The sequence below is a fragment of the Bufo bufo genome, chromosome 6 (genome assembly GCF_905171765.1).
Source record: "Bufo bufo chromosome 6, aBufBuf1.1, whole genome shotgun sequence".
NCBI lineage: Eukaryota > Metazoa > Chordata > Amphibia > Anura > Bufonidae > Bufo > Bufo bufo.
In genome coordinates, this window is record NC_053394.1 from 372,309,208 (window position 1) to 372,331,823 (window position 22,616).

Below are 22,616 nucleotides of genomic sequence, written 5' to 3' on the forward strand. Positions count from 1 at the left end.
GGGACAGTATTTTGTGCTGCCCTATGGTATTTGGTTCTGCTGGAGCTATATTTTGTGCTGCCCTTTGGTATTTGGTTCTGCTGGGGCAGTATTTTGTGTTGCCCTGTAGTATTTGGTTCTGCTTGACCAGTATTTTGTGCTGCCCTGTGGTATTTGGTTCTGCTAGGGCAGTATTTTGTGTTGCCCTGTGGTATTTGGTTTTGCTAGGGCAGTATTTTGTGTTGCCCTGTGGTATGTGGTTCTGCTGGGCCAGTATTTTGTGTTCCCCTATGGTATTTGATTTTGCTAGGGCAGTATTTTGTGTTGCCCTGTGGTATGTGGTTCTGCTGGGCCAGTATTTTGTGCTGCCCTGTGGTATTTTGTTCTGTTGGGGCAGTATTTTGTGCTGACCTGTGGTATTTGTTTCTGCTGGGCCAGTATTTTGTGCTGCCCTGTGGTATTTGGTTCTGCTAGGGCAGTATTTTGTGTTGCCCTGTATTTGGTTTTGCTAGGGCAGTATTTTGTGTTGCCCTGTGGTATGTGGTTCTGCTGGAGCTGTATTTTGTGCTGACCTGTGGTATTTGGTTCTGCTGGAGCTGTATTTTGTGCTGACCTGTGGTATTTGGTTCTGCTGGGCCAGTATTTTGTGCTGCCCTACTGTATGGTATTTGGTTCTGCTGGGCCAGTATTTTGTGCTGCCCTACTGTATGGTATTTGGTTCTGCTGGGGCGGTATTTTGTGCTGCCCTGTGGTATTTGGTTCTGCTGGGGCGTTATTTTGTGCTGCCCTATGGTATTTGGTTCTGCTGGAGCTGTATTTTGTGCTGCCCTGTGGTATTTGGTTCTGCTGGGGGGGGGGGGGGGTATTTTGTGCTGCCCTGTGGTATTTGGTTCTGCTGGGGCAGAATTTTGTGTTGCCCTGTGGTATTTGATTCTGCTGGGCCAGTATTTTGTGCTGCCCTAAGGTATTTGGTTCTGCTGGAGCTGTATTTTGTGCTGCCCTGTGGTATTTGGTTCTGCTGGGGCAGTATTTTGTGTTGCCCTGTGGTATTTGGTTCTGCTGGAGCTGTATTTTGTGCTGCCCTGTGGTATTTGGTTCTGCTGGGGCAGTATTTTGTGTTGCCCTGTGGTATTTAGTTCTGCTGGAGCTGTATTTTGTGCTGCCCTATGGTATGTGGTTCTGCTGGGGCAGTATTTTGTGTTGCCCTGTGGTATTTGGTTCTGCTGGGCCATATTTTGTGCTGCCCTGTGGTATTTGGTTCTGCTGGGGCTGTATTTTGTGCTACCCTGTGGTATTTGGTTCTGCTGGGGCGGTATTTTGTGCTGCCCAGATATTTGGTTCTGCTGGGGCACTATAGTGTTGCCCTATGGTATTTGGTTCTGCTGGGGCAGTATTTTGTGCTGCCCTACTGTATGGTATTTGGTTCTGCTGGGGCAATATTTTGTGCTGCCCTATGGTATTTGGTTCTGCTAGGGCAGTATTTTGTGTTGCGCTGTGGTATTTGATTTTGCTGGGGCAGTATTTTGTGCTGCTGTGTGGTATTTGGTTCTGCTGGAGCAGTATTTTGTGTTACCCTGTGGTATTTGGTTCTGCTGGGGCAGTATTTTGTGTTACCCTGTGGTATTTGGTTCTGCTGGGGCCGTATTTTGTGCTGCCCTATGGTATTTGGTTCTGCCGGGGCAGTATTTTGTGCTGCCCTATGGTATTTGGTTCTGCCGGGGCAGTATTTTGTGCTGCCCTGTGGTATTTGGTTCTAGTGGGGCGGTATTTTGTGCTGCCCTATGGTATTTGGTTCTGCCGGGGCAGTATTTTGTGCTGCCCTGTGGTATTTGGTTCTGCTGGGGCCGTATTTTGTGCTGCCCTGTGGTATTTGGTTCTGCTGGGGCAGTATTTTGTGCTGCCCGGGCAGTATTTTGTGCTGCCCTGTGGTACTTGGTTCTGCTGGGACGGTATTTTGTGCTGCCCTGTGGTATTTGGTTCTGCTGGGGCAGTATTTTGTGCTGCCCGGGCAGTATTTTGTGCTGCCCTGTGGTATTTGGTTCTGCCGGGGCAGTATTTTGTGCTGCCCTGTGGTATTTGGTTCTGCTGGGGCGGTATTTTGTGCTGCCCTGTGGTATTTGGTTCTGCTGGGGCGGTCTTTTGTGTTGCCCTGTGATATTTGGTTCTGCAGACTATTGCCTGCTATGGAGGCCAGTCTGTGGTGTGGCTCTCTGGGCAGCTGCCCTCCTTCATGTTCTGCAGTGCGGTGTGTGACATCATCTCATATGGAAATTGATTTGCAGGTGAATATAAAACTACGACCAGCGAGAATGATCCAAGTTTCATACATGTTTATTGTCACTAATCCAACAGATTACATCAAGCGAGAATATGGCGGTGCGAGGCCTACGACAGCTGGCCCAGACATTCACAGTTCACAAGCATGAAAAGCAGCAAAACACACAGGGAAACCTGGAATGGTAGGTCACCCGAACATACCTGTGCCCAAAATCAACACGTAGGGGACACACATTTGTCGTATAAATTTAGATAGCCTAAACTCTAACAGGAGCAATAAAAGCCACCGGCTTAAAGGGACACTAAATTTAAGGTGCAGGTTATCTCCATTTAATGTGAATGTATCATGTAGTCTTCTCTGTTATCAGCCCTGCTAGGGAGAGGCTGTCTGGCCGTAGTGTTACTCTACGAGACAACGTACAAGAAGTCCAGTAGGATGTCTGCTCAACGATCATTACTTCCCATGTTCCCCAGGAAGCAGAGAGAGGTATTTGAAGGGGTCCTCAAACTGCTGTGCAGACTGTGACAGGGGAGACACGGTGGTCGCAGTTCTGCAGGGGTTAAGTGGTCGTGTCAAGATTTCTAATTATCTACTCACAGGATATGTGATAAGTGTCTGATTGTTGGGGGTCCTGTGTCCCCCGTTTGCATGGAGCAGCAGGTAAGCATCCATTCCAATTCTATGGGATTGCTGAGCGCTGTACTGCCACTCCAAAGGGATGACACAGGACTCCCATTCATGTGATCAGACACTTGTCACCTAGCCTGTGGACAACCGCTTTAAGTGATCTTAATTTTTGATCGTTAATGGGTGAAAACCACTGGAACCTAGAGTGTAATGACCCCACCGAACCCTTTCTGGTCTCCACTGGACCCCGCTGATTACTGCACACACTCAAGTCTTTTGGTTCACACGTTAAAGGGGTGTTCTGATTAGATTAAGTCCTGTGGATAGGGGGATAGCTTTTATATTGGCAGGGGTACTACAGCTGGGAACCCCACCGATCACAAAAATGGGGCCCTGCGCAACCTGTAATGAACGTACATGCACGCAGAAGCTCCATCCATTTCTATGGAAGTTCTGGAGATAGGCGAGTACAGCGCTCGCAATTCCCGTAGAAATGAACGGAGTGGTCGCACACATGCTCAATCGGCTGCTCTATTTATTTGGGGGGGGGGGGGGGGGAGCTGCATAGTGTATGTGGCCCCTGTTCTCGTGATTGGTGGGGGTCCCAACGAAAGGGCCACCACCTCTCTAATAGTTACCCATCCTGTGGATAGGGGAGAACTTAAATTTAACAGGAATAATCCTTTAAGGACATTCTATTATTTGGCGAAAAAATTTCCAAGCAGCGACATTTTTATTTAAAACATAATAAAAGCAGCAAAATGAGCCACAATCTTCTATAGTAAGTGAGACTTGAGATGAAAAATGTTCTCTAATCAGAGCTTCAAATGTATTTTTATTGTTTGCAGGAAACAGCGGCCCTCTCCACTGGGCTGTGTCTGACATTGCAGCCTAGCCCCATCCAAGTGCAAGAACTTGATAATATATGCCCCACATATCCACTCCTTCTGGCTTTCATTGGGCCAATATATATCTTATATGTTATACTTTGTTTATTTGAGTCTGTGCCCAGCTAATCTTCCCGACATACACTGCCGCAAAAGGCTCCGTGCCCCGAACCTTCTGGTGTGTTAGAAAAGAACAAAAATGGACCCTCAAACACAAGGCCTTTAATAAGTAACGGTGGAACACACTTTGGCCTTTCTAGTTATTTCTTAATTCATGATCTCGCCTCAAAGTAAAACGTCATGTAGTTGAGCACAAAATGCCGAGGAGACGGATTCACACACGCAATCATAAAAGCCCAGACACGCCGGTGAAGGCAGCACAGGTCCCTTCTCCTACTGCTAAAACAAGGCCAACTACGGGGCTCCAAGTCACCAGCATGTCATTACACTGCCGTCATACGTGTCCATTTCAGTGCTCTGTTAAGTTACCAGAGAAGAGTCCAGATGTATCTGGCGCATGCGCAGCAAAGTGCGGTGTGCTGGACTCCTCTCCTGTAATTTACATAGCAGATGTTGGATTATGGCTTCTTTTTAGACACAGCGCTGAGCGGGATCGGTCTAGAATGCTAAACCCCAGCAGTGTAGTGACATGCCAGTGCCCTGAAGTCTAGTGTCAGGTTCCCTTGGAAGGGGCTGTCTGGGATTTTAATATTGATCATCTCACCTTAGGCTCTGTGCACTCACTGTTGGGGTCCTAGTACTACAGCCCCTCCAGGCAGCTGATCAGCAGGAGTGACAGGTGTTGGAAACCCACAGATCACATACTGATGACCCATCCGGAGGATAGGTCATCAATACTAAAACTCATAGAACCCCTTGGGAGCGGGAGCACAGGCTTTTTACATTTACCAGTAGATATTCCTCATTTCCAGTGGTCCTATAGTAAGAGAGCAGCATGAGATGTAAGACAAAATGGCATGTCTTCTGTCTCTACATGGGAGAAGAAGAGAATTATTAGCCTTGATTTTTAGGGGCTGCCAACTAGCTGATCCCTGGCACCTCCTCTCCTAGGATTCCTCACAGAACGGTCACTGACGGATCAGCAGCCATCTGTTCAATTCAAGGATGCCAGCGGTCCTCCAGAATGAGAAGGTCTCCCCCCTTTGTCCCTGTACACCATATTAAAGGGATTGTGACAATTCCTTTAAGCAAACAGCGGCACAGTTTAGATCTTTCCCATCAGCCGCCACTGGTACAATGATGTGCAGTTAGAGTGCAGGGTAAAAGACTTGGCCTCCATATAAAGCAATTCTAAGACACGGATAAGCTACAAGGAGTTTTTTGCAATGTTAGTGGAGAGCGGTGGTTTTCCGGCATCATGGATGGCAGGCAGATACAGAGAATGGCAGTTACAGAAATGTAGTGTTTTACTGCAGCAGTACTGGCAGAGTATGCATGCTACACAGGTCGGTAGGAATCGCCGGCACAGACAGGTTACGTGAACAAATAGCGTGTCTTCTGGAATCAATCGAAGCAGATCAACTGGGCCTCGCTCCCGCCTTGCACCTGCTGACCGTGCGCCGCCTGCTGCTGTGGAGGTTGCTGCTGGCCGGCACCTACTGGCATCTACAAGAGAAACAGCAATCAGCGGACACATGGCGACAGAGGAATCATGCTGCTGCCTCTTGTCCCATGAACCAAAGTGGCATATATTATATTCCTTATAGCAAACTAACATTTTCCGCATTTGCAACTGCTACTTAAAAAAATATATGGGTTCTAAGCTATTGTGCCTATTAGCTGTGATTGGCGCCCCCTGCTGTTCCTACTTGGCCATTTTGGCATTTCATGTCTGTTGAGCGGCAGCAAACACCATAAAAAGGGAAGAAAATTGGTGGATGAGAGTAATAGTAATTCTTCATGCCCCTCTGAGGCTGGACATCCCGTTTAATGCTCTACTATATATGTGGGATCAGGCTGGTACTTACAGGCTGGTACATAGGTTGCTGTCCAGGGTGGAAAGGCTGCTGGGAGGGCATGCTGCTCATCGCTGGGTCTTGTCCGGGGAGATTCGTCATGAGGTTCTGCAAAGAAAAAAACAAACGTGGTTTTGTCTACCAGGGAAAGGCCATTGAACAGGGCCGTTTTTTTTTAATTGTAAGAAATATATATGTTACATATAATTTGAACTGACCTGCATATTGTAAGGCTGATAACCCATGGGTACAGGCTGTCCACCCATGTAAGTCATCCCGCTGGCTGGAGGATTCTGGGACATGGAAGGGTGGCTCTGGGAGGGAACGCTCTTTGAAAGTAAGGGAAAATAGAAATTGTAGAATTATTATAAGGCACATCAGCCTGCTCCTGTGAGGCAATCCAGTTCCAATAAGACTGAGCCTGTAGGTCCAGGAGCAGTGATAACACCAGGATTCTCAGCACTACGGCTTCATTCATTTATAAAAAAACATTAACTGGGCTTTCATATCGTCTACTTTTTTAATCATTCATTTGGAAGGGTTTTAGTTGTCTCTCTTCAGCAAGTGACATTTATCATGTAGAGAAAGTTAATACAAGGCACTTACTAATGTATTGTTATTAACCATATTGCTTCCTTTGCTGGCAAGATTCATTTTTCCTTCAAGCTATACACTGCTCGTTTCCATGGTTACAACCACCCTGCAATCCATCAGTGGTGGTCTTGCTTGCATATTATAGGAAAAAGTCCCAGCCTCCTGGGTGGCAGGAACCGTGGGAGCACAAATGGGCTAGTGCTTTTTCCTTTAGTGTGCAAGCACGGCCACCGCTGCTGGACTGCAGAGTGGTCGTAACCATGGAAACAGGTAGTGGAAAAGGAGATAGAAAAATGAATCCAGCCAGCAAAGGAGGCAATATGGACAATCATAATACATTAGTAAGTGGCTTGCATTAACTTTCTCTACATATTTATGTAGATTGTAAGCCCTCTCTCCTTCTGTACCAGTTTGTAACTCGTCTTGTTCATGCTTAGTGCAATTGTCTGTATTATGTATGTGCTTCCCTTATCATATGTACAGCGCTATGGAATGAATGGCGCTTTAATAATAAATAATAATAATAAAAAATGATATTTGCTTAAATGAGACAACCCTTTTAAAAGGTGTGCAACTTTAAAACGTTTTTTAGCAGATCATACTTACCTGGTCCCACCACTGGGTTCTGACTTCATTGCTCCACGGCCGCCTCTGCGGGGCTCCCTTGTACCAAGATTACAACTTATTGTCTACCCACGGGGTAAGCCTGTGATCGCTGGAACCCCCACCGATCCAGATTCTCCCAAATGAATGAAGCGCTGGTCAAGACTCCCTGACTTCCAGTGATGAGAGCAGAGCCCTCCACCATCTCCAGCAGTCTCATATCGAATGAACGGTGTGGTAACATGTATGCTCGACAGGCGCTCCATTCATTCAGGGAAATTGGGATCCCCATTCTTGGTATTGGTGTCCCAAATGGTCAGACCCTAACCAATCAGATGCTTATCCCCCTAACCTATGAATAGTAGAGTACTTTCAATCTTGGTTAAAAAAATAAATTAAAAAAACACTTTAATAAAAATATGTTTCTGAACTGCAATGCTTACAGCAGCCCAATGTATTAGTTTACATAAGATTCAGGTACAAACGGCACCGCTTCACACGTACGGCTGCTCATAGAAAGTGCAGAAAGAAATTCACTCCAAAAACGCCAAATGCACAAGACTTATTAAAGGGGTTGGCTTATCTCAGACATTGATGGCACATTATTTGCAGGTCCCAGAGGTGGAACCCACACCTATTTCCAGAACGGGGCCCCTGAAGGGAAGGAGAGCACACCGCACATATGTGGCGCACTCTCCATTCATTGCTATGGGAGTTCCAAAAATAGCCGAGCAAGTACTCTCCAAAGAATTGTGTGAAGGGGCCTTAGGAAAGCTTTGAACAGGTGTAACTACTTACTTGGTAGGGCTGTGTAGGGGTGGGCTGGTAAGACGTATATGCTGGGTTGGTGGTTGGCACAGGCTGGCCCTGTTGAGCTGCTGGAGCAGATCCGGCTGGATACATGTATGCATTTACCATGCTGGGATCTGTAGTAAGACAATGCAGACACTGTAGATAGCTGGACTATACGAATGCACAACTCCCACTGAATATTAACTGTACTCACCGGTACCAGGCACCGGCATGCCAGGGTATGGAGCAGATGTCGGCTGTCCAGCTTGGTTCATGTATACCCCATGCATAGGGGACCCCTCCACTGACCCAGAAGGACTGAATGTGCCGGTATAAGCATTAGGGCCCGAGGGTGGGTACATGACACCACCGGATGATGGCAGGGACTGCAGCTGCAGGATAAGACAGTTGGAGTTAAAGCTTTATGGAAATCACATCTCCGACAAACACAAATCTGTTTTGGGAAGGGTGGCAAACCTGTGCATAGGGGAGCTGAAACGCTGGCATCTGGGCTCTCATCTGGATCGTCTGTTTCTGCTGCTCCAACCTCATTTGTCGCTCCTTTTCTTGTTCTTGCAGGCGCTGGATGGCAAGTTGACGCTGCATCTCCAAGTATTCCTACAGGATTAGGTTCTCTTATTTGTTATCTCTCAGCGGTTCATCTGCTTGGCCTTCTAGGCTGAATAACCTCATGATCATTTTAACATTATACCAGTCCCCTCGGCTGGGCCTGAGGTCCTCTGTGGCAGAACCTTGGTGATAATGTGATAACTACAGGCAAGAAATGCAGCCTACTTCTCTGGGCAGCTGATGTATGCATGCCAACGTCCGAGGTCCAGAAGAATTCTGCAGTCCCGGGTATGGGGTGTACACTCATGAAGCATTGCGTCAGGCCCAGAGACCCATAGTAATGTCTGACTGTACAGTTAAAGGGGTTCGTCACTTTCATGGCTATTGTTGACCAATGTGTATGCAAGATGATTATACAGCCTTTGCTGATATTCTGTGCAGTTTGCCATATTTCACAAGCCACGTCCCTTTTTTGGGCAAATTTTCTGTGCTGTCTGCAGAGGTCCTGTCCATAAGATGGCCACTGATGGAGGGTCATGAGACCAGACATCTCTCAGCCTCTTCCATTCAAACACACTGTATCTGCACTAAATGCCCAAGAGGGCAAGTTCAGATGGTAGGTGCAGTGTATTTGAATAGAGGAGACTGAGCGATTTGCCTGGTTACACAACCCTCCAGCAGCAACCATCTTATGGACAGGACTTCTACGAGGATCATAGAAAACTTGTTCAGCCATGAAGTAAATGGCATAGAATATTAAAGTGTTGTCTCACTTCAGCAAGTGACATTTATCATGTAGAGGAAGTTAATACAAGGCACGTACTAATGTATTGTGATTATCCATATTGGTTTCTTTGCTGGCTGCGTTAATTTTTCCATCATATTATACAATGCTCGTTACCATGGTTACAGACCACCCTGTAATCCATCAGTGGTGGTCGTGCTTGCACACTATAGGAAGCAGCGCTGGCCTCTCTGGTGGCTGGGACCACACATAGGCTGGTGCTTTTTCCTATAGTGAGCAAGCACGACCACCGCTGATAGACTGTAGGGTGGTCGTAACCATTGAAACAAACAGTGTATAATGTGATGGAAAAATTAATCCAACCAGCAAAGGAAGCAATATGGACAGTCACAATACATTAGTAAGTGCCTTGGTATTTACTTCCTCTAAATAATAAATACTATTTGCTGAAGTGAGACAACTCTTTTAACAAAGGCTATATATATTTGGAAGAATCATATAGTCAATATATGTACACACTGGTTAACAGTGGGCAACCTCTTTATACAGTGGTCACTGCAGAGGATCCGGACAAACAGGTCATTTTCCTGATAATCCAGCAGAGGACGACTGGATAAATGGATGCCAGAATAAAGGTGAAGATTTACAATGCACTGTCCACGCACCTGTTTCTTCTGTCTCATAATCTCTAGCTTCTGTGCCAGTTGAATCTGTCGCTGTCGCTCTGCGTCCTCTGCTGCTCGCCGCAGCTTTTCTCTGTGCTCCTCCCTCAGTGCATTCAGCGCCCCGCGAGCATCCCTGATTTGGGCCAGCTTGTCCTGCAGACCTTCATAGTACACTGCGGAGAACAGTTTCATTACGCATCGCCGAATTCTTTGTCTGTGACACACTGAGACCTCGAGCCGGTCTTTGTGCCATCCCGCACACATCAATTATAAATGCTCTGTAATACATACGTCGCCTCTCATCCAGCTGGTTGAGCAGCTCCAGGAGCTGTGGGTGCATGTTGTTGATAGACTGGAAGAGCGACAGAACGGCGGAATCATTTGTGATACTTCTGCCGCGCATGTGGTTGCTCTTCATCCGGTTTACAAAAGTGGTGACTGCGTTCTGCAAAGCCTTCAAGAACTGCTCGTGATTCTCCTCCGATTCCCCATTCTGGTATTGCTGCTGGAAGAAAGTAATAGTTCAGTCCAGAACTCATTGCATATCTGCATGGTGCCAGCCCTTAAGCCATTTGCACACAAAACATTCATGTTCTCCCAACCCTAAAACAGATGACGTCCGTGTGGATTACGTATTTTGCGGAACGGAACAGCTGGCCCCTGATAGAACAGTACTATTCTTGTCCGTAATGCAGACAATAATAGGACATGTTAAATTTTCTTGCGGAACGGAAATACGGACATACGGAAACGGAATGCACACGGAGTAACTTGTGTTTTTTTTGCGGATCCATTGAAATGAATGGTTAAAAAAAACAAAAAACGGAATGGACATGGAAAGAATATACGTTCGTGTGCATGACCCCTTAGAGTGGGCTCCACACTTTCCTTTGAGACCTTCAAGCAAACAGACCCCCTTCTTCTCTGCATTAAAACATGGGAGCAGAGCCCGTGAAACCTCAATGTTTATATGTGAGGTGCTTCCGGGTCCAACATTGCCTAAAGGATTCTCTCCCGGACCTAGCAGTCCCATTGTTCTAGTCAGCTTGCTTCTCATACTTCTACAAGCAGGAGAAAAATTGTGAAAAATCTTGTGAAGAAACTTGCAACAGAGGCACGGAGGTCTTCAGAGAATTAGATAAAGTTTCAGAAATAGGAGACTGAAGTGTCAGGAGAACCCATAGCAATTTATTTCAAGCATCACACTGTTCGGTTTTGGTACTTGAAAAAGCAGCATTAATACTTTAAGAAGTTGTTCAGGATTTTACAAGTGATGAGCTATCCTCCGAATAGGCCATCCATCAGCGGGGGCCCGACATCCAACAGCCCCATTGATCAGCTATTCTGCAATGGAGCTAGAATTAAACAGATCCATCCATAGTGTAGTGGACAAAGATGGTTACTGCCTCACCCCTAGTTCCATTGAATTAAATGGGAGCAGCGCTTAAATAACCAGCTCCGTCCACTACACTATGGATGAAGCTGTGTAGTTCTAGCACCAAAGCTAGTGAAGAACAGCTGATTAGCGAGGGTGTGGGGGTCCCGAATCCCCCTGCCAGAAGGGCTGCAGCCAGCATCACAATGTAACAAGCTAGAAGGACACAGGCATTTGCTGGGTGAATGGAACCCCATGGATATGCCTAGTGCAGTCATGCTCAACTTGTGGCCCTCCAGCTGTTGCAAAACTACAACTCCCAGCATGCCCGAACAGCCCACAGCTATCCACCTACAGCAGGGCATTGTGGGAGTTGTCGTTTTACAACAGCTGGAGGGCCACAGTTTGAGCATCCCTGGCCTAGCGGATACGCACGGTGCTTCTCCCATTGTATACACCAAGTGTACTTCACTAATGTGATATTAACAGGTCCTTCATTGCGACAGGTGGTGCAGCATGGAGGTCACTGCTCTGTCAGGACCAACAATACAGTCCACCCATACCATACACTGTAAGGCCTTATGGCTGGGCTGCAGTCCTGAACTGGAATTCTCTTTCCTTCAACGCAGCGACATAGAGCATGAATGGATACAGATCAGTGACCAGGTTCTTACCTCCATGACGCTCACCATGCTCACAGGAGGCACCTCAGCCACCTGCACTACAGGTTCGCTCACTGGCACAGGAGCAGAAGGAGTTGGACTTTTCCTGACTTCTTCCTGTTTCTTCTCCCAGTAATTTCGGTTCAGATACCGGGCCAGCTGCACAGAAAAGAATGGAGGTCAGCGGTGAGCAGAAACCTATAGGACTGCTGCGTCGGGTCATTTTCCAGCATATCTACCTCGGGGTCTACTTCTTCAGCAAACGGAGCAGATGAATTCTGGGAATGAAAAAGCGAACACTTGAGAATTGTATTTGTGGAATTGCATCTGCATTCAGGACGTGACTCACCACAGCAGAAGAGTACAGAGTACTGGCTGGTGGAGCGGAGGAGGTGACAGGGGTGGGCTCAGTTTTTGGATATATGCCATAGGTGTTTTTCTGCCTCTGAAGAGAAAAAAAAATACATTTTACAGACACTAAACCTAGCCAAATAGGTAATTCAAATGAACTAGGATATGCCATCATGATAGGATTGGGGAAGGGGGTCACGATCTGTATAATCAAAGGAACATCGTGCTAGCTGAGAACTACAACCCCCTCTGTGTTTTCCCTGCTCAGCTGTGCTTTCGGCCACCTAGGTGAACAGCCAACTGCAGAATGGATCCATTAATGTTAAATGGGCCTGAGGCAGTTACCTGGACAGCCAGGTGAGAGAAACTAATGATTCCTGACAATATAATGCAAGACTGCTTACTGCAATGTGACCATCCCGCATGTGCAATGGCAGGAAGTTTTCTTCCCCATTTATTAGGTTGTGGTGTAAAGCATGGACACAGGCTCACTTACCATCCTTTCCTTTTCTTCAGCCTCAGACTGTGATAGGGCTATAGCAAGCTGCAGCTCCTCTTCCTCTTGCAGCGCGGCTTCATCTCTCTTAGGAGGCACCTAGCAGAAAATACACAGGTCAGAGCACAGACGAGCAGAGAGCGCAAGAGCCATATGTCTTCGATTCAAGCTCCGTAGGTCCCACACATTTTCTGCATGCTGCGCACACGTCCGTCAACGATATATAAAAGGAAAAGACTGTAAAGGGTGCCTGCTGCAACGCTCAACACGGTTTTCAGTCAAAAGTGGAGCGTTTCAGAGAAATCTCAAGGACGTTTTAGGGACGTCCGCTAAAGCAGCGTTAGTAACCACAAAATAAGGACAGACGCCTTTTCCCCTCACCTGGGGCTGCTGGGACAGGGGACTGGTCAGGTACTCAGAAGGCAGTTCACCGGTAGCTGCAGGTTTACCTTCGCCTTTCCTGAAAAGGAGAATACGTCCGTTAGAAGCGGAGGCAGTGAAATGGACAGGCACGGCTGATAACCCTGGTGGTCTCCTGCACGGAGCCTTACTTGTTCAGCTGCTCAAAGCAGGGCTCACAAACACGCACTTCCTTCTCAATCCCGAACTTGGGGATGGTGGAATATTTAGAGGAGCATTTTCCACAGAAAATTTGCCCACAGGCTCGGCAGTGATGCTGCAAAGGAAGAGGAGACATGTTTCAAAGGGAAACTCTACCTTTGGTGTTCTATCCCAACTAGAGTGTAATGTGTCTCTACACAATGTAGAACAGCTGAAGGCGTGAGTACAAGGAATTAGTGGAGAACGGACAGCCTCTAACCTTGCGAGTAACCACACCAAACTGAACGCGGCAGCGGTGACACTCCTCAGCATCCACCCAGTCAGGGGCCTATGAAATAAGGAAACACATTTACTCCTCAAGGGCCAAAGCGACAATTTACTTCACTCCTTCCCCTCGGGTACTGACTCGTAACCATACTTACCCGCTCTGCTGCAAACATGGCATCGCTCTCCTTGAACTCAGGGAAATTGTGTCCTGAAATGTAAAAAAAAAAAAAAAAAGGCATAAAAGGGACTAGAAATATTGAGAAACAAAAACATTGTAGCATCTAAGACTGGAGTCAGGTCCCCATGTGATACACTAGCTGTAACGCGCTATTCTAGCACATGTGACCGGACCTCGCCACTTGCCGTCTGGCAGGGACGGAGTAAGAAGAGCTAGAACGATTTGAATGATGGAACAGATGAACGGTGTTTTCTTTTTCATGGGGCACATGTACTGGGCACAAGGCCAGAAAACCCCTTTACTTACTCAATGCACATCAGGTAAGACAACAAACAGCAAAGTCAATCGTCAAATAACAGTCTGTCCCCGAAAATAGTATATGGACACCAGATCCCTCAGTTTCCACCCATGTCGCATCCTTGCCTGGGCTATGGACGGGACCGGAACTATCCCCCTCCCTGGCACATGGGTAGACTCCTAAATCCACCTCATCTGCCCATACGCCAGGAAGAGGAATGATTCTGGCCCCATCCATAGCCCAGGCTGGAAACCTGGTAAAGGACGTGACACTAGCAGAAGATTTTCAGAAAAGGAGCACGACACGACCAGCTTCCTGGAAGTCAGATCATAAGTATGTTACATATCTTCTTCTACTGGTGTGTTCTGGCTTTGTGGGACCCTACGGGTCATGGAAAACCGCCCTTCTGAAGTAAATAACATTAACACAGCCGCTTCTATAAAGTGCTCGGTGCTAGCACCGGCCCAGTGACTCTAAACCAGGGATCAGCAACCTTCGGCACGCCAGCTGCTGTGAAACTACAACTCCCAGCATTCATGCTCTTGTAACTCCCACAGAAGTGAATGGAGAATTCTGGGAGTTGTAGTTTGAGAACAGGTGGGGTGCCGGAGGTTGCTGATCCCTGCTCTAAACTATACATATCCCATATCAAAATAAAAATTAAATAGTGGCAAATAAATATAAATTTAATTGTAGCTATATTACTCAAAAAAAAATTGCTAGACTATATATATATTTTTCCAATTATATAGCTGAATATTATGAAAAAATATAAAGTTAATAGTTTTACAGCTGTAACTAATGCCTGTGGTCGTAAAGGCCCAAAATACCCTGAACCTGTTAAAACAGAAGCACATATTTCAATAATCACTAACAATTAATTCAATAGCAAATGCTGCATAGCTAAAACGGACGATCGCAGATATAACCTTACCTTCCACTTTCATGATCTGGTAGGTGTCCTGCACAACTTTATACTTGGGTTCGTTCCGGAACGCGTGGGACCAGGCCTGGATCAGGTACAGAATCTTGTTCCGCACATTTGGTTCCACCTGATGCTGAACAAAAGCTCCATTAGTGGAACAGCAGATGTGACCCTGGGTTAGAAGAAACCACCAGGGACAGAAAGAGGCAGTGGATACGTCTGTACAGCACAAGAGAGAAGAGTGAGTCATGTGCTCAATGTCACTGCTCACCTGACAGGCAGGAAGTTGCAATACATGGTCACGTGAATGACATGGGCGCGTTTCATAGAGGACTGCACTGATAAGGAACTCTGCTCCATTGTACACAGCCCGCAGTGGGCAGGGAGAGCACAGTACATGGTACTGAGCTCCTGCTGATGTCAGGTGACGCGTTTTAAATCAACTGAGTGGAACCGATTAAGGAACAATTGTCATTTACCGCAGGCGGTGCAAGTCCCTAAAGCCAAGGTACCAGTATATCCTCAGTGCAGGGTTTAGTTGGCTGCCCGATCACTAGGGTCGGGGCCTCTTTTCTTACCTCTGAGGGACAGAGTATAAAATATAAAAGGAAAGAAAAGAAAAAAAAAAAACGCACAAAAAATAATCCGCCATAAAAATTGTTGTAGTATATCAAGAGAAAAGAAAAAAAAAAAAAGACAAAAGCAAATCAATGATATCAAATATGAAAAGAAGCCGTCACCGATTCTCTCCCCCACCCAAAAAAAAAAAAACATTATTGGTCCATCAAATAATATTAATAAAAATAAAAAAAAATCATAAATCAGGAACGGAGCCTCAGCGTTTTAATCAGGTGATCCCCAGCTATGTGTTGGATGGGGAGGCTGCTGGTGACAGATTCCCTTTAAACTAATGCATATGAAAAATGGTTAGTGTCTGGTGCTGAAAACTAAGATGACCCTGTACCTGAATGGGTTAAAGAGTACCTGATGATGGGGCTTTTCGATTGTTTACTGGCCGTCAAGAGGCGTATTGTATTCCTTGCCAATGTTTCTTTCAATACTTGCAATTTTTCGTGATTTTGTACACGTGGTGGTTTAGTGACCCCAACTTTATTTGTTTGACCACAAAAATAATTTTTGCGATGTTCTTTACTTGACACTCAGGACTTTTTAGTAACATGTTTTTTTTTTTTTTTAGAGATCCCCCCCCCCCTTTTAGGTTTAATTTGGGGGAAACCTGCTAATTCTTATTAAAAATATATATTTTTTTAATTATAGCTTTTTATTTCTTAAATATTAATGATTGCATTGGGTTCCCTATTTTGTCATGATGGTTTTGATATATAAAATGTATAGGATGGTTTCCGTTAGCAAGAACATTTTAGATTATTTTTTATTTTTTTTACTTATATTTTTGACAACTACCTGACCGTTTACAAAAGTTCGATCTGCAAAGGGTATGTGCAGATAGGACAGATATAGCCAGCGGGCAGTCGACAAGGGGTTAAGAAGTTGCGTGCCAGAGGGATGCTACTTTGCATTTCATAGTTTCAGGATATCTATGGTATATCAGATGCTGCTTAACAAATTTCTGGACCCAGATGCGTAAATGGGAACAAGAATTGGGCGACATCTCCCAGGAGCGATGGTCTGATACTTTGGAAGCGGCGCCTTTATCCTCTGAGTGAACGTGGGAAGCTTTCGCAGTTGTATATCACTCATAGAGTATACAAGGCACCGGTATCCTTACACCGGATAGGTGTCAGATCTGACACAAAACGCCTCTGATTGGTGGAAGCAGCAGATCGGATACATATGTTATGGCGCTGTGCGGCGTTAGATTCCTTCTGGAAAGGGACACAGAATGCTTTTTCAGTTCGGATACCGCAGGATCCCAAGGCGTGCATCTATGGGATATGTGACAGAGGTAGGGGCTGAAGCCAAGGCTCAGGTGGCCATAGGTCGACTGCTATACGCGACCAGGAAATTAATTGCCCTACATCGGATCCAAGTGGCTTCCCCAATGATCGAGGAATTTAAGATTAAAGATAACACTATGTCGGTTTATGAAAAGGCAGTCTTTGAAAAAGGGGATGTCCTCTTAAGTATGGGAAATCATGGGACCCGTGGCAAGCGTGCATGCGGATAGGTGCTAGCTCTGGGTAGGAATGTAGCAGATACCGGAATGGAAGGTGTGGGGGGTTGATTGGGGATATACAGCTGTCCCTGTGACACTGAGAGAACACTACCAGGCAGGGCCACACGTAGATGGTGGCACCGGTGAGTTCAGCAGGCCCAGTTTTACTATTTTCTCCAACACCAGGTTTTTCCCCTAATCGCCCATGTCCGGTATTCCATCCCGTTTCCTTTCAAGGGACTGGAGCTCAGCTACAATATCCCCGATACAGGAACATGACTCCATCCCTACCCATCTGATCTCATAGACCCCATATAAAAGCAAGGCATTCGCTACCACCTTCTGCAGCTCCTTTAGCTCCTCCATCGTCTGTTTATTGGCAACCTCGTCATGTACGGTGGAGCCACAGTTCTTCATCACAGACTCCAAAACCTGCCGAAAAAACACAGACGCCATGAGAACATGCAACCAGACCCACTGTAGACTTTACACGACATTTATCTCAGAGGTTTCTAACTTTCTCAGTGAATCAATCAAGTTTACAGCAAAATCCAACGGGCAGTTTTCAAGTGGTTAAAAAAATAAAATAAAAACCTATTCCCAGGGTGCAGAACCACATTAGCTTCTAGTGATTTCATCCCACCTACAGTGGTGGCCCCTGGTTCTTAGACCGCTCTACCCGCACGGGCGGAAGAACCCGTACCCCACGACTCACCTCCAGAGCAAACAGAGCGACATGCGGGTTCTTGTCATTGACTTTCTTCTTGATGGCACCGACAGCGTACTTGGCCCTAAACGTAAAAAATAACCGTGGAATCAGTCACATTCAAAGTAAAACGAAACTATAAAAAAAATGTCATTAAATGCATCCGTCTCCGTGCAGAGCTTATGCTTAAAGGGGTTTTAAACCCGGAATTAAAAGGGTTGTCCCATCTCAGACATTGGGGGCATATCACTAGGGTATGCCCCCAATGTCCGACAGGTGCTGGTCCCGAACGGAGCCTGATAAGTCCCGGAGCGCTGCACCGTCGCTCTCCATTCATTCCTAGGGAACGCCGAAAATAGTCCCATTGAAATGAATGGGAAGTGCACCGCACAAGCGCGGCCACTGACTTTTATGGGGCTGATGGAAATAGCCTGAATGGAGAGCGGCCGCGCAGGCGCTGTGCGCCCTCCTGGACTTTGCTGGCTCCGTTCTAAGTATAGGTGCGGGTCCCACCTCTATCAGACAATAGCGATATGCCCCCAATGACTGAGATGGGAATACCCCTTTAAGAGTTGAGGACCCATCAATTTTTAAATCCTGGACAACCACTTTTGATATGAAAATAATAGAGGGGCCCTCTGCTCGGGGCTCCCCTCTTCCAGCTCTAGCACTGAAGAACCCCACCTGTCACTTACTTACACGGACAGCCCATGGATTTCAATGGATGCTTAATGCTGTCAGGGGTCCCGGATGTGGCATAAGCTCATTTTTGGGCAAAGGAACCCCAGACAGGTGACAACCCGGTGGCACACCTTAGGATATTCTTGTCATGCTGGACCGTCACTGGATGACATCCAGCTCAAACTGCGTCAGGGCTATGGGGCTGTCAGCAAAGGGGAGCACTGTCAAAAACAGGCGTCACCGCCACAAATCTGAAGAGTGAATGAGACTTACTGAGTGTCGCCCTGGCGGATCATGTCACAGATCTGCAGAATGGACTCCCAGTCCGTCTCCAGGAGAAGCTGGCTGGTGGCTTTATCTAGAAAGAAAGAAGAATTCAGCAGAGAACAAAAGGGCCAGAAATGGTGTCTTCAGAGCGCCATTGGGTTTCTGCTCACATAGGATCCTGATATATAGGGGTCAATGGGCGACCTATCCCACCGTGTGCCAACACAGCCTTCAGTCAGAGGTACAATGGGAGAATACTCCCCAAGGAAGACCCCCAGACTGTGGAGAGAAGCGAGGGCCCAGATTTACTCATCTAAAGGACCGGTGCCTGGACCTCCACCAGATCTATCACAGGGGCTCAGGCTGGATCTGGTGCAGACGATGCTCTCCGACTCTGTGCCGACTATTGGTTGGCATATTTTGAGACCGAATTTTAGGCCAGAATGGTGCCTCTCAGGCGCAGTGTACCCTTCTAAAACCAGGCGCCAATGTGTCAGCGAGGCTTTCTGTTCTTCAACTTTGGCAAGAGACCCTGAGGCCTCTTCTACACGGGCAATACGGATTGTGTCAGGATCTGTTCACAAAAAAACGGATCGGTTTTGTGCACGTTCCGCTCTGTCTACGATGGCGCTCAGGTAGGGGTGGGCGATATAGACGATATAGGCGATATGCGATATAAATTTGTGCCACGATATGGATTTTGAGCATATCGCCTATATCGCCGGACCGCGATATGATCCTGAGCCGGCACAGTGGAGAAGGAGAGAGTCCCTCCCTCCCCACTGTGGCGGCTGCCGCTGACCACCAATGACAAGAGGAGGAGGGGAGGGACTGACAGTAAATCATTGAGTTTTCACGATCTCAGTGAGCGCGTGAAAACTCAAATCCGATGGTATGTTCTAACCCCCAGGCGTTCCCATGGTGACAGGGACGCTTGCCTGGGGGTTAGTTAGAACATACAGGGCCACGCCGCTGACAGTAGAACATTTAAAAACTAATCAGTAACTTTAACTTTACTAATTGCTGATCTCTTTACTGTATACCTTACTAGGTCTTAGCTCCGGTAACAGCAGGCAGTGCGGGGGGCGGCGCTCACTCACTGACGTCACGCGCCTGCTCCTCCCACTAGGCGGCGCAGGCGCGTGACGTCAGTGAGTGAGCGCCGCCCCCCCGCACTGCCTGCTGTTACCGAAGCTAAGACCTAGTAAGGTATACAGTAAAGAGATCACCAATTAATAAAGTTAAAGTTACTGATTAGTTTTTAAATGTATTCCTGTGAGCGTCGGGGGGGATGTGGATGGCACCGTTTAGGGGGGGGGGGGGTGATCTGTGGATGGCACCGTTTAGGGGAAGGGGGGGGGATGATCTGTGGATGGCACCGTTTAGGGGAGGGGGGGGATGATCTGTGGATGGCACCGTTTAGGGGAGGGGGGGGGAGATGATTTGTGGATGGCACCGTTTAGGGGAAGGGGGGATGATCTGTGGATGGCACCGTTTAGGGGAAGGGGGGGGGGGATGATCTGTGGATGGCACCGTTTAGGGGAAGGGGGGGGATGATCTGTGGATGGCACCGTTTAGGGGAGGGGGGGGGAGATGATCTGTGGATGGCACCGTTTAGGGGAAGGGGGGATGATCTGTGGATGGCACCGTTTAGGGGAAGGGGGGGGGGGGGATGATCTGTGGATGGCACCGTTTAGGGGAAGGGGGGGGATGATCTGTGGATGGCACCGTTTAGGGGAGGGGGGGGATGATCTGTGGATGGCACCGTTTAGGGGAGGGGGGGGGGGATGATCTGTAGATGGCACCGTTTAGGGGAGGGGGGGGATCTGGGGATGGCACCGTTTAGGGGAGGGGGGGATCTGGGGATGGCACCGTTTAGGGGGATCTGGGAATGGCACCGTTTAGGTGAGGGGGGGGGGATCTGTGGATGGCACCGTTTAGGGGAGGGGGGGGATCTGGGGATGGCACCGTTTAGGGGAGGGGAGGGATCTGGGGATGGCACCGTTTAGGGGAGGGGAGGGATCTGGGGATGGCACCGTTTAGGGGGATCTGGGAATGGCACCGTTTAGGTGAGGGGGGGGATCTGTGGATGGCACCGTTTAGGTGAGGGGGGGGATCTGTGGATGGCACCGTTTAGGTGAGGGGGGGGATCTGTGGATGGCACCATTTAGGTGAGGGGGGGGATCTGTGGATGGCACCATTTAGGGGAGGGGGGGGATCTGGGGATGGCACCATTTAGGGGGATCTGGGGATGGCACCGTTTAGGTGAGGGGGGGGATCTGTGGATGGCACCATTTAGGTGAGGGGGGGATCTGTGGATGGCACCATTTAGGGGAGGGGGATCAGCTCCCTGCTGTTATGTGCACAAAGCACAGGGCAGCAGGGAGAGTGTAAAGTCCTATCTATTCACCCTAATAGAGCTCTATTAGGGTGAATATGACAAGGGTTCTAGCCCTTAAGGAGACTAATAGTTATTAAATAAAAAGTAAAATAAAGTTTAAACACGCCCCCCCAAATATAGAAAACAATATATCGCAATATATATCGCATATCGCACATGCTTAAAATTATATCGCAATATAGATTTTAGGCCATATCGCCCCCCCCTACGCTCAGGGTTTGTGAATTTAAAAAAAATGAAGAATAACAATCTGCGTCTCCTAGCCACCGTCAGCGAAAACACATTGCGGCCGGATGCCTTCCGTTTTTCACGCAAGCCCCATTCGCTTCTATGGGGCAAAGGCTCACACACAGTAAAGTGAATTTTCCGTCCGGATGCGAAGTGTGTAGTAAACGCATTGCATCCTGACTAGTGTTGAGCGAACTTGTGTTTTAAGTTCGGCGTCTAAAGTTCGGGTTATCGAAGAATCGCGTTATGGATTCTAAATTCCGTTATGGTCCGTGGTAGTGGAATCCATAACGCGATTCTTCGATAACCCGAACTTTAGACGCCGAACTTAAAACACAAGTTCGCTCAACACTAATCCTGACCCATTCATTTCAATGGGTCCGTGCACGCGAGCGTTGTTTTTCACAAATCAGCTCCGCGGTCAGAAAAAAATTAAATAAAATCGCAGCATTTTCCATATTGTGCGTTTTTCCCCGCAGCTCTGGCTCCATAGAAGTGAATGGGGCTGGTGTGAAAAACGGAAGACAACTGGACGCAATGCGTTTTTTCTGACAGTTGCCAGGCGATACAGATTGAAGAAAAACTGAAGAACAACAATCGCGTGAAAAACGCCGGCAATGAATGAACACCGATCGCAACGGCAGACAGAATACGGACTGAACTTTTCAGGCAAAACTATCCGGTTTTTCCTGAACAGATCCTGACTAGGGCTAAGCGAACTTTGTGTTTCAAGTTTGGCGTACAAGTTTCGGGTTATGTAAGAATTCCGCTACCACGTTCCGTAACTGATGGTGGAATCCATAACGGAATTCTTAGATAACCCCGAACCCTGTATACGCCAAACTTGAAACACAAAGTTCGCTCAACCCTAGTCCTGGCACAATCCGTACCACCTTAGGGAGCAGCTACCAGGTGTCTCTGTCGCACCCCTATGCTCTACACTGCAGCCCTGCCAAAAGCCATATTCTGACCCCCCCCCCCCCCCCTTAATGGAAACCCCCTTTAAGCTCTTTTTTCCTTATATCCGCTATGCACTACGGTCTGATCACACTTCTGTGGAGAGAAAGCATCGGACGTCGCATGATGTACAAAGGTCGCATCACACGACTCAGGACGTCTGACAGGATCCACACACAATACACAGGCAGGGGTGAGGCAATGGCGGCCTCCGGAATGTCACTGCACCCGGAGATGAGCCCCCAGCTTCCTCCTGACTCCCCGGGGACTCCTTACCCAAAAGCCTCTCGAATGTACCGCCGCCTTTTCCCATCGTGACACCGGAGAGAACGAGAGCCTGACACCGTAGAAGCAAATACTCTTCCGCTTCCGGAAACAACTGGGCGGAGCCTGGGGAGAGGCGGAGGGCG

At 47.6% G+C, this 22,616-nt stretch overlaps 1 protein-coding gene across 3 annotated transcripts; it reads right to left on the reverse strand.

The window, feature by feature from the left end:
* Positions 1-3,598: 3,598 nt before the first annotated feature.
* HGS (hepatocyte growth factor-regulated tyrosine kinase substrate) lies at positions 3,599-22,608 on the reverse strand. 3 transcript variants are annotated; one of them, XM_040438706.1, is made up of 21 exons: positions 22,483-22,608; positions 18,627-18,711; positions 17,682-17,757; positions 17,306-17,398; positions 14,839-14,956; positions 13,584-13,636; positions 13,421-13,489; positions 13,152-13,276; positions 12,982-13,060; positions 12,601-12,699; positions 12,103-12,198; positions 11,993-12,031; positions 11,766-11,912; positions 10,008-10,221; positions 9,717-9,889; positions 8,214-8,354; positions 7,951-8,128; positions 7,743-7,870; positions 5,966-6,076; positions 5,760-5,855; positions 3,599-5,397 (listed from the first exon to the last, which is right to left on the reverse strand). In XM_040438706.1, exons 1-21 carry the CDS (start codon positions 22,517-22,519, stop codon positions 5,296-5,298), a joined length of 2,259 nt encoding a protein of 752 aa, XP_040294640.1. In that variant the 5' UTR covers positions 22,520-22,608; the 3' UTR covers positions 3,599-5,295. The 3 variants fall into 3 exon arrangements, with proteins under 3 accessions (XP_040294640.1, XP_040294639.1, XP_040294638.1); XM_040438705.1 differs by having other exon boundaries at positions 10,008-10,218; positions 14,839-14,962; XM_040438704.1 differs by having other exon boundaries at positions 14,839-14,962.
* Between the last annotated feature and the right edge of the window lie 8 nt (positions 22,609-22,616).